General features: G+C 34.7%; 1 protein-coding gene across 4 annotated transcripts in view; it reads right to left on the reverse strand.

Moving 5' to 3' along the window:
- Positions 1-795: 795 nt before the first annotated feature.
- Positions 796-16,521, reverse strand: part of UBE2W (ubiquitin conjugating enzyme E2 W) — a 33,446-nt gene continuing 17,720 nt past the window's right edge. For all 4 annotated transcript variants that reach the window (XM_041412540.1, XM_041412542.1, XM_041412539.1 and 1 more), the window contains exons 2-6: positions 14,954-15,045; positions 11,885-11,987; positions 9,199-9,354; positions 7,911-7,986; positions 796-3,690 (exon numbers count right to left, since the gene is read on the reverse strand). In XM_041412540.1, coding sequence (XP_041268474.1) covers positions 3,677-3,690; positions 7,911-7,986; positions 9,199-9,354; positions 11,885-11,987; positions 14,954-15,045 — 441 coding nt within the window. In that variant the 3' untranslated portion in view covers positions 796-3,676. The remainder of the gene's footprint in view (positions 3,691-7,910; positions 7,987-9,198; positions 9,355-11,884; positions 11,988-14,953; positions 15,046-16,521) is intronic.

The following is a 16,521-nucleotide window of genomic DNA, read 5'->3' on the forward strand; positions in this document are numbered from 1 at the left end:
TATTGCCTTCCTCCAAACCTTCAAACTCTGTAGCTGCATTTTTGTAAATATTTTAATTTAATTAGGGTTTAATTAGGTTTTTTTTCCCATTTCTTTTTAAAAGATCACTAATTACTGGCCTGGAAACTTTATGGTCTCCTTAAAGCATACCTTTAAATACAGTCCACATCTTATGTTTTTGTCAGACTTTCAAAAAAAAGTAGCAAATAGAAAAAAAAAAATCAACATGTAGAATAATGTTCACGATAGAAAATATATGAATTTTCAAAACTTAGTTTTTCATAAAAATAGATGTTTTAGGTATGCAGTGCCTTGCCTTTTACAAAGCAGAAGACATCATCTCTTGGAAAAAAAAATTGAACAAAACTGAAAGCAGTTATCAGTATGAGGCAGAGATTTGATTAGACAGTTCTGAAAGATGCTGACAAAATAATAGAAACCCTCTTCCCACCGCTGCAGGCAAACAAGAATCCTGCATCTGAAACTTCTCATCAAGTATTTTAAGTGCTTGTCAAATGGCAAAAAATAAAAAAAAAATTATTTGCTCATCTGTGAGAAATGAAACCATTTCAAATGAAAGCATCTTAGTGATTTTTCTTTTAAATTAACTATTTCTTCCAGCTGTTACAACAGCTAGCCTCTGGAGGATGAAGAAACACCTTGCTGTTATGCAAATTCCTCCTCTGAGATGCATCACAACATTTCAGAATTACTGGCAGCTTTGTCTTAAGAGTGGCTGAATGTTAGGAACTGTGCTTCTGCACTGCACCATGAAAAGGTCCACACGTATTTCCATTCAAGGGTAGTAATCTATTTTAAAACAAGAATTTATTGTGTTATAGTATAAAGACACTAAACACAAAACAAAGTGTTTAACAACATGAATATTGACACAAAATAAAAGCAAGATAGTTTCAAGCCAATTCTGTAACTATTCCATGTGAGAAATTCCAAGTGAAAGAAAGTTACATACACAGGGTCACCCTCGGGAAAGGATGGCACCACCTCCATTTAATTGAAGCCCTTTTTCAGGACATCATAGCATTGTCAGAATAGTTGCATTATCTTGAGGGCTTGAGTGGTATATAAGCTTTGTCTTGGCCCTCTCCATATAGGTGAACTTACCCACAGATCTAAAAGAGAACCAATGAGGCATTTCTGCTGTAAACTGTAAGACCTGAGGTACACTCACTTCTAATCTACCTTGCATTTTCTTGATCTAAGATATAGGGGGTGGGAGTTTATTAAAGAGCAGCATAAATCTGATTATTTAACTTCACTATAGTCCATGTGACAGCACAGGTCAATAAAATGCATAATGCTTTGCACTACAACACCCATCTTCAACAAAATACATATGGTATGTCATGAAGCTTCTCTGAAACCATGTATTGTCATTTCCCAAGCCACTATATATGAAAAGATAACTAAATTTGAGATATACTTAAGCCATTTCTTCAGACATTACCTGGTCACATTAAGGTCTCCTTCCTGTGGACTATTTTGATAGGATCCACTATATAAACGAGTCATACATTAATTTCTCAACTGTTTCATTTCATACAGAGCAGTGAACAAGATGATACAGATTAAGTATCAGATTACTGCTCGTTCACATGAACCATTTCTGAAACTAACCAGTTTGATGATCTCACAACAACAAAATTTTGCTAAACAAAAAGTTTAGAGCATAAGTACTTCTTTTGTTTAAAACTATTTTTTTGGCTTTTAAAAGAAAATTAATTCAATGTTTCCAAGGCTCATTGTGAAAATATATACACACATCAAATTTATATCCAAAACTAGATTTTACCATTGAGTTTTAAAGGCCAAGAGATATTTTCAGTACAAGAGGAAAAAAAAAAGCAGTTCCTGAAGTATATTGTAGCCTCACTTCACTGCCAGTATCTACGGTTCTGATGCTGTACAAAATACTTCTCTGAAGCAAATCCATCTAAACTCTATCCACCCTGAGTTAAGCATCTATACTTTTTTTTAAATGTTTTAAATAATAGGTAACAGAGAAGTATGTACAAGGCTATAAAACATCAGTTATCATACAGCAGATTAAAAAAAAATCAGTCTTTTTAGCCAATTTTCTGGTTTTTATTGTAGTTAGTCATTGTGGATTTGGTTTAGGGATTTTTTTTTTTTGCTTTTGTTTGTTTTTACATCAAGCTATTACTTGATTTAGACATTCATGCATTAATTGCTTGATTTTTTTTTTTGAGTGCAACAATAAGGCAACAGTAAAAAAAATTATAGAAATTTTGCATATGTGTAAAGGTATTTAGTTTATAAAAGTGCTTCCTAAAAAGACAACCTAATTGCAGTATCAAAATATTACAGAGTGCTGAGAACAACCGTCATTTCAGTAAATGTTGCTCAACAGAAAAATGTCCGATTTTAGGCTTTTCCCCCTTTTTTTGGTGAAGAAAAGCCAGGAAAAATTGGCACGGCTATGTGGGACAAGCAAGTTAAGAAAATATACTTTAGTCTAAACTTAAATAAGAAGGTCCACACTTTTTTGTGAAAACTTTAAGCCTCTGTCAAAAATGTATTTTTTTTTCTTTTTATAATACAGGATTAAAAGACAAGATGATGCTTACAAGATAAAGAAATAATTTACATGAAAATATCTTCTGACAAAGCTTTTCAATCAAAATATTGTTTTGTAACATTCAAACATGACATACAACACAAAAGAAACAGTGAATGCAAACAAAAAATGTTATATGGATTGCTTTTGAACACATAAATAAATGAAATATTGGTGTAGGCAGTAGGGCTCATGCTGATGGCTAGCAGGAAATAACAGTGTGCAATCTATTTGGAAAAAGCTCTAAAGTACAAATTACAAGCCCAATTACGGACTGCAGCAAGTTCAGTTATATCACTGCCATCCTCTATCTCCAAAATAAATTCTTGTTTAAATCACTCATACCCTAAATTACTCATACCTTTGCTTCAGAGATATGAATAACTATATACAAAAAGTAGTTTTATTTCACCATAGGGATAACATTGTACCTCTCTGCCAATGTCACTTGAAAAACCGCCCATGTCAAAACAATTTGACAGCAGATAAACAATTTAATAAATACGTAATGATCTTATTACAGTCCTTCAGGTAGGCATGTTAACTCATGCTGCTAGTTTTGTGGTCACAGTGCATAGAATCCAAATATAAAAGAATGGGCTGGATTTCAGGTAATTGTCAATCCCTTGCTTATATTCCAAATATATCCAAAACTTTCATATAAGCTCAGTCATGTGTCAATCATTTTTGTGGCAGGAGCAAAACCTTTCCCTGGTACAATGTCCATTGCCGGCAATGGATGCACCAAAACCGCCAAGGAGCTCAGTGTTATTGCACAATATATGAAGACCTGGAATTCTTCCAAAAGCTTAAAATAAAAATAATGGAATTATTCTGACATTTCTGGACACCTGCATTAATACTGTATGACTAATAAAAGCATGTCAGTTGCATGGACTGAACCAGCGATCAACATGCGCCCAGAATGCACACTAGTAAAAATGCAGTCAAAGGAAGTAGTCTTCATTGCCTATAGGTCACTTCCAGTCAAAGGTTAAAGTTCAAAGACTGAATGATCAAAGTGCTCATTTTCTCAGTAGGACTATCTTCTGCTACGAGGATCACAAAATGGTGGCATCAACATGTGTCATCTTTAAAATAAAAGAAGAGCATTTATGGAAAACATATAAACATTCTAATTCCAAATTAGCAAGCTGCTATAGGCAGAAACAATTCCTAGCATAGACAGTAACATGCAGAGGAAATACCCGGATTGGAAAAATTCTGTGATTTTGTTCAATGACTCGGGGAGAAAAGAGAGTATCAAAAATTAAACTTCTAATATACACAAACACCCCCAAAGACATTAGTATTAGCAAATACTCCACAAAAACAACAGTCATTTCCATGCTTGATATTTAGAAAACCACTTGCCAGGAAAATTAAAAATAAATATGCTTAACATTTTGCACCCGTGAAGTACAGCAGATCCACAACAGAAAAGACATCCTTTTATAAGGAATATATAGGGATAAGACCTGGCAGAGTGGGCTGCCTCCAATGCCTTCTCAACCCTTGCGTGTGTGTGTGTATATATATATATATATATGTTATATGTATATTAATTTATTTATCAAGACTCAACACAAAACAATAGATTGACAGATTTATGCAAAAAGAATAGGTTACTACTATAATCCTAAAATCTTAAACCTGAAAGTAAATTACATACACTAAATTTTAGATACTGTGATTAGAAAAAACATACTATAAAAATGCACATTCTATACCCATCTTTTCTGCATTATGCTCCCTTTTACTAATACTAATGCTTTTCCTTTTAAACATTCTCCTTCACATATCAACCTGTGGTATATTTGCACCTGCTAGCAGTAAATATTAAGTTCTTAACAGAAAGCAAAGTTACTGTCTGCTTATTTTTAAAGGACTTACTTGTAACCTCCCACACCTAAAAAATGTAGCCTCATAAACATTCTACATTCTCATGGGAAAATATTATATCAAAGCTATTACTGGTAAAAAAACTCTTTAATTTTTCAGTAGGCTACTGCACATGTGAAAAAAATGGACAAGGATGCAAAAGAGAGAAAAGGGATATTTCAACGGTATACTAAAATTTTACACCAAATATCAGAGAAAACACTTTCTACTTCAGAAAAAAACCAAAACCAAACCAAATTCAAAACCCAAAAGCAGCAGGGAAGTGCTGGTTGAAAATAAACAGCATTGCTTTTCCTTTCCTCCACACCCCACAAAAAAAAATCTACCTCCTGACAACAACAAAGGAAGTCAACAGCTTTATGAAACAGATTTCAGTCTGGATGCCCAAATAAACCACATCTGGAAGATCCTCCTCTGTCTTTAAGACAAGATGAGCAACCCTCAGATTGAAATTCAGCAGGGAAGTCAATGTACAGTTGAAACAGACATTGGGTAGGGTAGACAGTCTAGAAATATTTTCAGTTATCAAAGATCAGGAGCTTTAAAACAGGGCTTGTGAGGACAATTTTATAGCAAACAAAGCTCCATAACTCTGCTTGAGGAGTAAGTTGCTGTGTTATTGGCGGGGGGGAATGATACAATAGATTAAAAACTGTTATTAAGATAAATGCAGACACGTATTTGCATATCAGACTATGTCTCAAAGCGGCACTTTATCACTCTGTACTCATCTGGGTTTTCTTTAATCAGCTCCCAACCAGGGACTATTTTGCTCCCAGGTAAAAAAATTCCGGGCACACAGTGGAAAAAAAAATTGCTTCAAATGCACATATTAATAGATATGACAGACTTCTTCCTATCTCTTCAAAACACAGAGCTACTATGTCACGTTAAAGCTAAACCAGTCCAATGGGCAGCGGACAGCAGAAGTGGCAGAACCACTCTGCATCTCCCTCCACAGGTTGTTGTATTAGCACTGGCATTTAATTTCTCACAACGGTTATCCATGGACTGCTGCTTTTCTTTCCTGGGTGGGATTGTTTTTTTCTTCCCTCACTTATCCAGCCAAATGTGGTTCAACCACAAGATTAGATATCTGACACTTCAGCTGAAGCGTGAGCAGAAAATAAACATGACAGAAACATCTTTTCACACTTCCCATTTTACTGTAACATACCATTTCTTTAAATCTGTTTAGAAAACACTGACAATTTAAAGATTATGCCTTGGCAGTCTTGTTCCATGTCCACATAGGAGGAACAGAATTAAATGAGAAAAGAAGCGAATGACACACACAAAAATGGAAGGGAAAACACTCTAATCATTTATGAAATTTTTGTCCTATGACATCAGGAATATTTTTTTTTTTAATGTAAGAATTCAAGGTGGTGGGGAGCCCCATGAATTTTTAATCATGACAGTATGAGTCATTTAAATGAACTGACTTTCTTTCTCTTGTCTCAGGTTGGTTTTTAGGTTGCTCTGAATTTGGGGAAGGGTAAGGTTTTCTGACTTCCAGAAAAAAATCACTGCATAGTTACTTCATAGTAACTAAAATACCCATTCAATGAACTGTAAGCTGTGGTTTTGAGCCATAATAATACAGAAACCTTCAGAATCAGTAACTCAGATTTCTTTTCATACTAAGTTTCAGTTTTGCTTGTTTAACTCAAATTGAATTTCATTATTAAGAAATAAAAGCAATATCTGCAGACTGTTCTGCTTTTACAGATTTGCATTCTAAATCAAAATGAGACTAGTAAAAATTAAAAGCAGATAGAACATATTTTAATCACAAGATAAAGCCAATAAATGCAACTTTAGCTGTTTGTCTTTAAAAATAATTCGCAAGTGAAAACAAAGTTAACAAAAACTCTCCCAAAATTGCCATTTAAGAGAAACAAAAACTAGAAACGGAGAAGCACCAAACACATTACAAGAGCATGAAAACAGAGAGAGAAAAGAAAGTGACTGCTGAATAATCTGGTGAGGATGAAAAATCTATCCTTGTGTGCAATATGATTATTATTCTTGGAGGCAACTTTAACAACAATCACATGATGGTCCCAAGTTTCTTAGATATACCTTAATCTCATGGCATACAGCAATTCTCTTACTGTACTTGAAACCACCTTGTTTTGGGGTTGCAATTACTGCATTATGAGAAACAGAGTTTCATTCTGTTATATTACCGTATGTCAAAACCCCACGGGTCTCAGCAAGTATTATGAAACTATCAAGTTTTTCTTGTTAGGCCATCCATGGGCTTTTAAAAATCTTAAGAATTTTAAGGGTGAAGACTTTGGAATTTGCCTCTCCACTTATGAACTCTCACTGTCTCAAAATACTTGCTCTAGTTTTCACTTCAGGGACAGAACCTATGCTGGAGTGAGGAGGCCATGAAAAACACAGGATGTTTATGGTGGAACCTTAACCTGCCTCTGCAGTGATGGAATCAACTGTTCTGCACTACTCTAGCATGGAGTATTACCTTCTCTGACATATCCCTTCCCAAAGAACTTGTGCTTCCAGTGACTACTGTTTGTACAGAATTTTCCTAGGGAAAGCAAGGAAAGCATTGCTAACAAGAGGAGAGAAACAAAGAATGGCCTGTCTCTATCCCCTTCTTCTCTCTTTCCTCACCAACGGAGTGGATAAGACAAGCACATACAGCCAACTGCAGCTCTGGGTGGAGGATGACAAATGCTGAGGCAGAAGAAAGAAACCACAAAGTATAAAGCAACACATAGAACGCATGGAAACAAAAGAAAAAAGCACAAAAGCAAAAACACAGCAAACCCCAAACCAAAACCAAACAAAGAATTAAAACCCCAATACAACACTAGCACTGCAGACACCAGCAGTTTTAATACGCTTTTTTCTTCTTTACCATGCCCATGGAGAATCTTATTACTATATTATTGAGTACTAGTTTTTAGGGGCCTTTAAAGTCAGTCAACTGTCCCATACTGGAAATTCTCATTGAGAGTGGAAATCTATCAAAACACATAGCTGTTTACAAATATATAGGTATATTTTCAACAACATAAAAGTTTTAAAAGTGTTAATAACAATAACAAAAAAAACCTGTTTAGAGCAAAACCTAGTTTCATCATGGACTTTCCCTAATCCCAAACTTTGTCCTGGATTGATACACTTTACAGGAACTTTCATTCAAAGTCAATCCTACAATTTAAAACATGTTTAAATTTCCACCAGGAATTATTCAAATGTGATATAGAAAAAAAAAATCACAACAGAGTATCTCAGAAACAGGATTTAAATTAATTTTTGAGTTGAAAAAAATAGCTTAATGCTTTGAACACATTTATCCTACTTTCCTACAATTTAATTGCCTTCAGCCTGAAAAGAAGTTAAAAATTTCTGGTCCTAGTTAGTAGATACTTACCATGATACCACCATTTTGTTTTCTTTGGATTCTTGTTACATGTTCTTACATAAAATGAGTTATCTGGAGGTCGCCTCTGCAACAGAAGAAAAGACCTACAAATAATCAAACAATCCTCATATTGTAATACATGAGCTATTTAATAAGATTATGAAAGATTACCATGTGAATGCAGCGAAAATGAAGTAACAGGCAGGACTAGACCTTTTTGGTCAAGAAAAATCTCTCAAAGATCCAGGTAACAAATCCTTACTTGAGATACTCCAAGAAAATAAAATAGTAAAAAATATACAGTTTGGTGATGAACAGGGGAGAAAAAGAAAAAAATAAAAAAAACAACAAACAAACAAAAGAAACCAACTCACAAGAAACAGCTGTTGTTCAAAAAGCCGGGGGAGAAAAAGAAAAAAATAAAAAAACAACAAACAAACAAAAGAAACTAACTCACAAGAAACAGCTGTTGTTCAAAAAGCCCCCCAAAATTAAATTCCTTTGCAGCTTGGAATCTAATTCTGATGCATTACATCCAATTCCCATTCTAAGGCTCAGCTCAGAGTGGGTGAAAAAATGAATTTAAGTATCTGTAGCAGATCATTATTACATATTCTTTGGTTTTCTTCGTAAGTGTCATCATTTACAAAACACATAGGATAGAATACAATACAAAGCCATTTTGGGGTGGTTTTTTGACTACATATATGACTAGGACTGATTGGGATGCAAAATAAATAGGCATGCTTGGATAGCACATATGGACAAGCTCTGACCACATCTAACTTCCACAGACAGCCCTCTGCGAAAGAAATGGTCAAAAGTGAAAGGGCAATCTCTTTACAAAAAAGGTCTCTAAGGTATTAGTGCCAAAAAAGCAGCTTAGTACCATTTACTTCCCTGAAATGAAAATTATCAAGTTCACTGAAATAGTACAGATGCAAAGTTAGAAACATCTGCACTAAAAACATTTCACTAGTCATTCCGCACTGCCTTTAGAGGAAGGATAATTTTAAAACAATTGTCCTAAAGCATGATTGAACTTCGCAGTTCTGGAAGGGTTCCATCCACTGCTTTTTCCAGTAATGATATATAAGCAGGTTACCATGAAAACAGTGGCCAAGTACTTCCTGCACTGTTTATTTTGCAGTTCTAGCTTAGTACTTTCTCAGTAGTAGAAATGTAGATAGAGTAGTTTTGCCTATTTCAGAATTTGAGAAAGTAAATTTTACTTTGTAAAGTAGAAAATTACTAACTTTTACTTATTCTACTTCAACAGTGCTAAAAAAGCCCATACCTTTTCTTTGCAGCTGGAAAGCATGCTAATAATGCTAAGACAAACAGATTGCACTGAGAGGGCTGGAGACCAGTCTTCCGTTAGAATGGATAAACAGATATGACCATTGCTATAAACATGAGGATGAACAGGGATATTGTCTCCAGTAAACATGACCTAAAAAAAAAAGAACAAAAATAACTAATTTATAGTCCCCATTTTAAATAAAACTGTATTGGTTTGGGGAAACAACATAATGTTATTTAAGCAGGTCTGCCATTTTCACTTACACTAAATAACACAACCATGTTGGGTTAATTCAATTTTGGAAACTATTAAGTGACATGTAAATCAATGGAAGGCTCAATAGCTAGTGAAGATGCAGTTAAATAAATGGTTAAATATAGGGGATTTTCTATTAATATTTATACAGCATAAAAAAATGCAAAGGTAACAATGTAAAGTGCAAAATTTTGCACCCTCAGTCTTCTACGTCCTAAGGAATACAGCTGTCTAGCCAAAACACTGGATTTTAATGACTTTATAAGCCACAATGTTAAACACCAAGAAGCACAACAAGATTCACAAATGAGTATTACTATAAACCTGAACATAACAGAAATAAAATTCTGGACAACTCATCCAGATTCCAGTAGGAAGAATAAAATTAAAATTCATTGATGTTATTAACTATAAATAAAGGACTTGTGAAATCAAGTATACCAAAGTTTACCACATAAGAAATATTTTTAAAAAATTACTTCAAATAGAAAAAAAATTAGAAAAGAGAGAGAAAGAAAGAGAGTAAAAGTGAAATCTTCATATCAGTATTCTACTTTTGACATTGAGAATATGGAAGAAAAGCATTTAGAACCTGAACTCCTCTGTATTAAAAGATAATATCACAGTCAAAAAAAGGCTAGAAAAGTAATTTTGACAACTACTGCTCTTACATCAAGTTTTTGTCAAATGTATCTTTGGTTTAGGACCAGCAGAAAGAGAGTAAAAGTGAAATCTTCATATCAGTATTCTACTTCTGAACTCCTTTTCCAACTCCTTTTATGCAGTAAAAACATAAATCTCTACCACTCATAACTATAATACCCAGCAATTTCTTAAGTGTTTCTTAAGCTATATAGATATGCATAAAAATAAGTAAACATGTTCACACACACCCACCTCCTCACTGATGACAAGCAACAGCTTCATCAGATAGGAAACTGAAATTAGAGAGCTTAATTTATCTGCGAAATGGCAGACAGGTTTCTAAGGCATAAGAGAAACTGGATGCACAACGATCTTTCACAGGTCTTTAAGCTGGTATTTCTTAAGCATTGAAGGGCTTACCTTCATAATCCTGTAATGTATTTCACTTGTAACTAATATCCTGGTTTTACATGACAACCTGAACTAGGCAGACTAGGTAAGTAAAAGAATGCACTCTATGACAGATAACATACATTTAAAGTCAGAAAATATCCAAGTGATTAAAGCGGCACAAGTGAAAACTGTCAACTCACAGTAACTAGATTTGCAGGAGAGGTAATTATGACCAAGAAATTATAGTGCAAAATGACCCTACTGCACAGCAATGTTTGAAAAATTGAAATTCTAGCCATCTAAAACAATCCAGTATCCAGTACTTAAATTTTTAATGGTTTTCTGTGATAAAATTCAGTGTAGATGTATGGATCTAATTTGCTGCTTAACAATAAATTGCACAGATCCACACACACAGGTTGGGTAATGAAGACAAACAACTTGGAAACAAATTAAACTGGCTACTCTCTTGTGATCACCTATAATTAGTTCCTTGCAAATCTGATGAGGTGCAGAAGTACAAATAGCCAGTTTGCTCTATAAAAGACTGAAAGTCAGCATTCTAGTGTTTATCATGGTACCTAAAAATATGTTAGGATTTTTGGCTTCAGTGTCTCTCACAGCTCCATGCTTCAGTTTTAACACCAACAAGAGAAGTTACATAGAATTTCTAGAACTCTGAGCTGAAACAAACAGGACAAGAACTAAGACACTCTTGCTCTTCTACTTCCTTTTTCAGAAAAGCAGGGGTGATAACTGACCACTACTCTTATCAGCCATATATTGAAGCGTTTCCCTCAGGTAATGGAGGAATGAATGTACACAGCACATTCCGCAGTCTCTAAGTTCGGCTGTTCCTTCAGTTCTCTAGGCTGTCTTGGAAGCAACACAGTATCACATACCTCAGTTATAACACTATTTGCAGGTCTCTCAAGCACGCCATGAATCTACGAGAATCCCTATCAGAAGCACAGTATGTCTTCAGCTGTATTAACAATGGCAGCAGAGAAGATGCAAGAGTCTTAAAAATCAACCAGAAAAAAATATGTTGAAAGTAAGAAGGGATGAAGCAGCAGTTTATTGTTTACTTGGCTCCTGCATCACAGTAAAGAGGATCTTCCTACTTTACCCTGTATTTCATGACTTGAATATCAACATCAAAGAAGCCTCCAGGTTACACTACTTTCATCTGTCCAAGCAAACAACAGAGTCCCACACTTCACTGCAGAACCATTTGTAAAGAAAAGGCAGCTGCACAACGTGTTTAATACAAATTAAATTAAGCAAAGCTGACATTAGGCTATGTGGATAATACCATACTCAGCACACGTCACACAGCTGTAACCTGAAGGTAGAAGGAAGAGAGAAAGAAGGCAGCAGCAGTTACCTGAGGCGAATCAAAAGGATACCGACTACTAAACTTAAATAAAAGCTGAAATTTTTCCCCTTCATAGAGTGTTCCTGGAGCACCTTCCATGTCTACAATCCACCTAAGGAAAAGGGGAAAAAGCTGTTAGCATTGTGGACTGACAAATTAATACTTGTACTCCTGGAGCACTGGACTAATCAAATCAAATATCAATCACAGCCAGACCATCTAACTTCTCTTCTAACACTACAACAATCATAAAGGTGAGCAATACATCAAGCCTGTATTTAAAAGAAACAAGCTTGGTGTTTTGCACACAGGCACTGACACAGTGATGCAAATTATAAATGTAATTATGATTTGAACTATACATAGACCTATCAGTTCCCAAGAAATGGCTGCTAATATGAGACAACAAAGCTGAAAAAAAACCCTGCTTGGAAACTTAAAAGGTTTGGAAGGAAACAAACTAGTACACATTCTCTTTTGGGTTATTTTACTTTTCTGTCAAGGAAAATTAAATACAATTTATTAAAATAAAATCTGCAACCAAGGGGAAAGGGCAAAGCTCATGTTGTACTTACCTTTGTGAAAAACTCAGAAATTAAATGGTATCTTGCAGGTAATGGAACAAAAAATGGTAAAGTTAATAGTATAAAAATTAAAAGGTCCCAGCAAACCAAAACAAAATCCAAAAACAGGGTACTTTGAATCTGTAATGAAGATAACAACTCAACATACTAGTATTCTTTTTCCTCTGCTTCTGCTCCTTCCACCATAATACCATTAAAGTAACTGGTGGAGTTGCTGGGGAAGAGGGTGGTGGTGTTGCATGTGGGGCTTTTATTCTTATTGGGTTTCCATAGTGGTTTTTCTAGTACAGCTAAAATCAGATGCTTTGCATATTGTTTTACACATACAGCAACATTCTTCTACCCAACTTCCATGACTTTACAGTTCTGTTGACCACTTAATACCATCCTTTGCAATATGACTTTTCCATTTTTGGTTTTTTACCTTTGATTGAGTTTTACAGATCGAAGCAACACAGTAAGGTAAAAGAGACTACAAAAATACTCAGATATGGTTTACATCAACTCAGGGAAGGCAGCTGAGATTTTGCAGAACAGCAATGTACTCAGAAAACTTGACATCTCCAGCTGGCAGCTCTGATGATTCTCCTGTAAGATATACATACTCTCCCTCTGTATTTAAGCCGCTCACATTTTTTATTTTCCCCTCTGTCACTCTTTGGAGGTTTTTTTGCTGGTTTTATTATTGTTGTTGTGCTTTGGGTTTTGGCATTTTTTGAGAAAAACTGCTAGCCCTCGCACCGTTCAAGAGGAATGCATCTTCAACAGTAGCACAGTGGCTACACAGTAAAGGCTGATGAAGTACGTTTCATATTTTAACTTTGTGAAGGTGCCTTTGATTTAATCTATCTGCACTCCAGATCACTTATCTCTTCTTATGCCTTCTGCTTTTACATTTATACACACAGTTGAGCAATACTCTTTAGATTTATTGGTTCTTGTGATCCAGAACTTCCACTTCAAGTTTTTAAATAGTTTACTTTACTAAGTAGAAGATAATTTTGCCTGGACGTTGCTCCTTTTATGGTCAAGGAATCAGCAGAACCCATATTTCCTGTGTGCTTTACAGTTTAGCCTTCTCAAATTTCTAATCCTTGTATATTTAAAATAAAAGATTGCTCAATGTTTTAAATGACCCAGTTACATCAGGGGATCCAATTATTTTATTCAGCATCTTTAAAGCCCAAGTGAGTATTGCTACACAAATTTTTAACGCAAGCAATTGAACTGTAACTTGATTAATGAACTCAAAACATGCTACCTGATACCAAAAAACCCTCAAAGAGAAAAAAATATCATTTTACTTTTGACAAGAAGCTTCTAAAACAGTGACAGTTTCAAAATCTAGCATAACAGTAAATAGGAAGATTTTAGGTGCAAGGTATTGAAAAGTATAAAAGTTGTACAGGGCAGAAATTATAATGAGGTACTACTCTGGAAACAGAGATATCCTTTTCAATCTGCCCTGAACTTTGATTTAATACTTTTTTGTCGAAATAAGTGGATACCACTTAGAATATTAGACTGACTCATTTTTGCAGGAAACTAAAAAGTGCTATTTCAGTTTTAGTCATATTCATCTGAATTATCAAAGGCCAGTGTAACTTAAAAAGCAGTGAGTGTTGAAGTCATGCTATATGTATATAGCAGTACATACGAGTCTCAGAAAAGCCTCATGTAACATTGTCTGAACGCCACCACCCAAACTGCAGATGTGAAAACATCAAATTCAGCTCTATGTTTAAGCGTCTCCATCAATCGATAACATAGTCCAGAACTTATAGTCTGAGATCATACTCTCATCAAAGTTTACATGTGCTCAATTTTTAACATTTCTCTAAAATGAAACTAAGAAGGATATGAGAAAAAAATGTCAACACAGCCTGAATCTTTTGAATTTCTGTCAATTAAAAAACAGATTAACATCAAAAACAGCCCCTGTCCATTTCAATGGACACAGAATATTTTACCATGTTTCTCTTCCCATTTCACAAATCAACAAGAAAGCCAAGGCAGGGGAAAAAGTGCAAACAAGTGTACCCAGACAACTCTGCTTTTTAAGAAGTTTTTTCCACTTGCCTTAGAGAAAGAAGGTAATGAAAATTAACAGCTATGACATACTTTCTATTCAAATGTCACAGAACTCTAAAACAGCTACTCCATTATTTCAATATATCTAGAAGAGTTTAGGAGGTTAATAAATATGAAAGATAATTAAATTATTTTATTCTAAAATATGCAGAAGCTTTTACCAATTGACAGTTTGTTAGACAGTAAAATGTCTAACAAAAATTTAGTAAATTCACTCCCCTGATCCTGAAAGTGTCCAACATATTACTGCAATACGCTTACTAAGGAGAACAATGTTTCATTGCCTAGACTAAACGCAAAATTCACAATGTTACTGGGAGTAAGTGGTGTAAGTGTGAAGAGAACTGCTCGTTACTTACTCTTTTCAGCATGATAGCAGAAATAAAACAGTATATATACTTACTGTGTAATTGAATTTTGTACACTCTTTTCATCTAGAGTCATTCCTGGAGGTGGATCATTTTGAAATGCCAATAGTTCTTTTTGTAATCGTTTCTATAAAGAAATTATATGGCATATTTGAAATACTAAATGAAGTTCAACAATAAACATGCACACTTAAGTACATTTCATCAAAGTTTGAAAGGTAAAAGGAGTTTTACTTAACAATTTAAAAACAAAGTGAAATTTAAAAGTGAGAAAGAAGGATGACTTCACTCCTAGAAATTCAACTGAAAAGACATAGGCAAAATACGTTTAAAGCTTTAAACTTACTTTTTGGGTAAAAGACAGTGGCACATTTGCAACACTGCAAAGGGAAGAGCTTATGTGCTACAAACTACATGGAGGTATAAACAAATTTATTGTGTAACAAAAACATCTGTAAGAGCTCTACCCCTAGCAGCAAACATTTCATATTTACACAACATCATTAGATTTATAATTAAATCTACAAGACTTTAACAGCACAACTTCCTCCTCTAAGTAACCTAAGACGTTTCCATCTGGCATCTCTGCAAGCCTTTGCCTTTTTCTAAGTCATCCCAGAGGACAGAACAGAAAACTAAACCAAGACTATTTGGATTACACAACGCAAACTAAAAACTTTACACTAAGTGCATCTTAGAACATAAAGTCAGAGCACTTATTAAAGCGTTATGGCAGTAGCTCAGGTAATTCTTGCCTATTTTGACAGAGAGAAATCGGTCACTGCAAGAAGGTATTTCTGTAACAACCACCAGAACAGTTCCTTACAATCTATTGAGCAAGGGAAATGCAGCCTCTGTGCTGTCGTTGGCACTGCTCTCAGAGTCAATTTTCTCCATATAAAGTTACACAATATGTTTGGTCATTTCCAAGCCATCTAGATGACAAAAAGTTCAAGGCTTTCTCGTTTCTACTGACCTTTTTCCCTGCCAACAATTTTAAGGTTAGCGTCTACAAGTTCACTTCAACCTCACTACAAGTCAAAATTATTCCATCCTCCAAAGGAATAAAAATATGTGGTTTGGGGATTTAGTACCTCATTTCATTCAATATCCAATTTTTTTTTTAAACACAGGTTTATCACACGCTTGTAGCTGTTTTCCAGTGCTTAGAAGAACTTAAAAGGATTCCCAGGGGAAAATAAAGTGTTGATTTGTCAACACAGAAATGATTCAGTATCCCATGAGATATATTCAAAATCAGACTACAATAAATTCAACCACACAACTCATAAAGAAAAGGCCCTTATACATTCACAATTTACATTCTGAAAATATTGAAATAACTTTCTGTCTCTATCAATCAGCCCTGAAAACTTCCTTCGGCTGCTATACTGAAAGCTCCTAACTGGCACTGAGACAGAACATAAACTGAAAACCCCGTGCTAACAAATGATAACATTTTCATAAGCTGTATGGTTTCGTTGCCCACACATTGAAAAACAGGTTAGAATCCTAGTGTTTATGTTTTTGTTGCAGCTCAGATTAAGAAAACACTAACATTGTTTCCAACACCACTATTATGAATTAAAATGCAAAGGAGCAA

This window comes from Onychostruthus taczanowskii, unplaced genomic scaffold (assembly GCF_017590055.1).
Source record: "Onychostruthus taczanowskii isolate IOZ18803 unplaced genomic scaffold, ASM1759005v1 scaffold4, whole genome shotgun sequence".
NCBI classification, from domain to species: Eukaryota; Metazoa; Chordata; class Aves; order Passeriformes; family Passeridae; genus Onychostruthus; species Onychostruthus taczanowskii.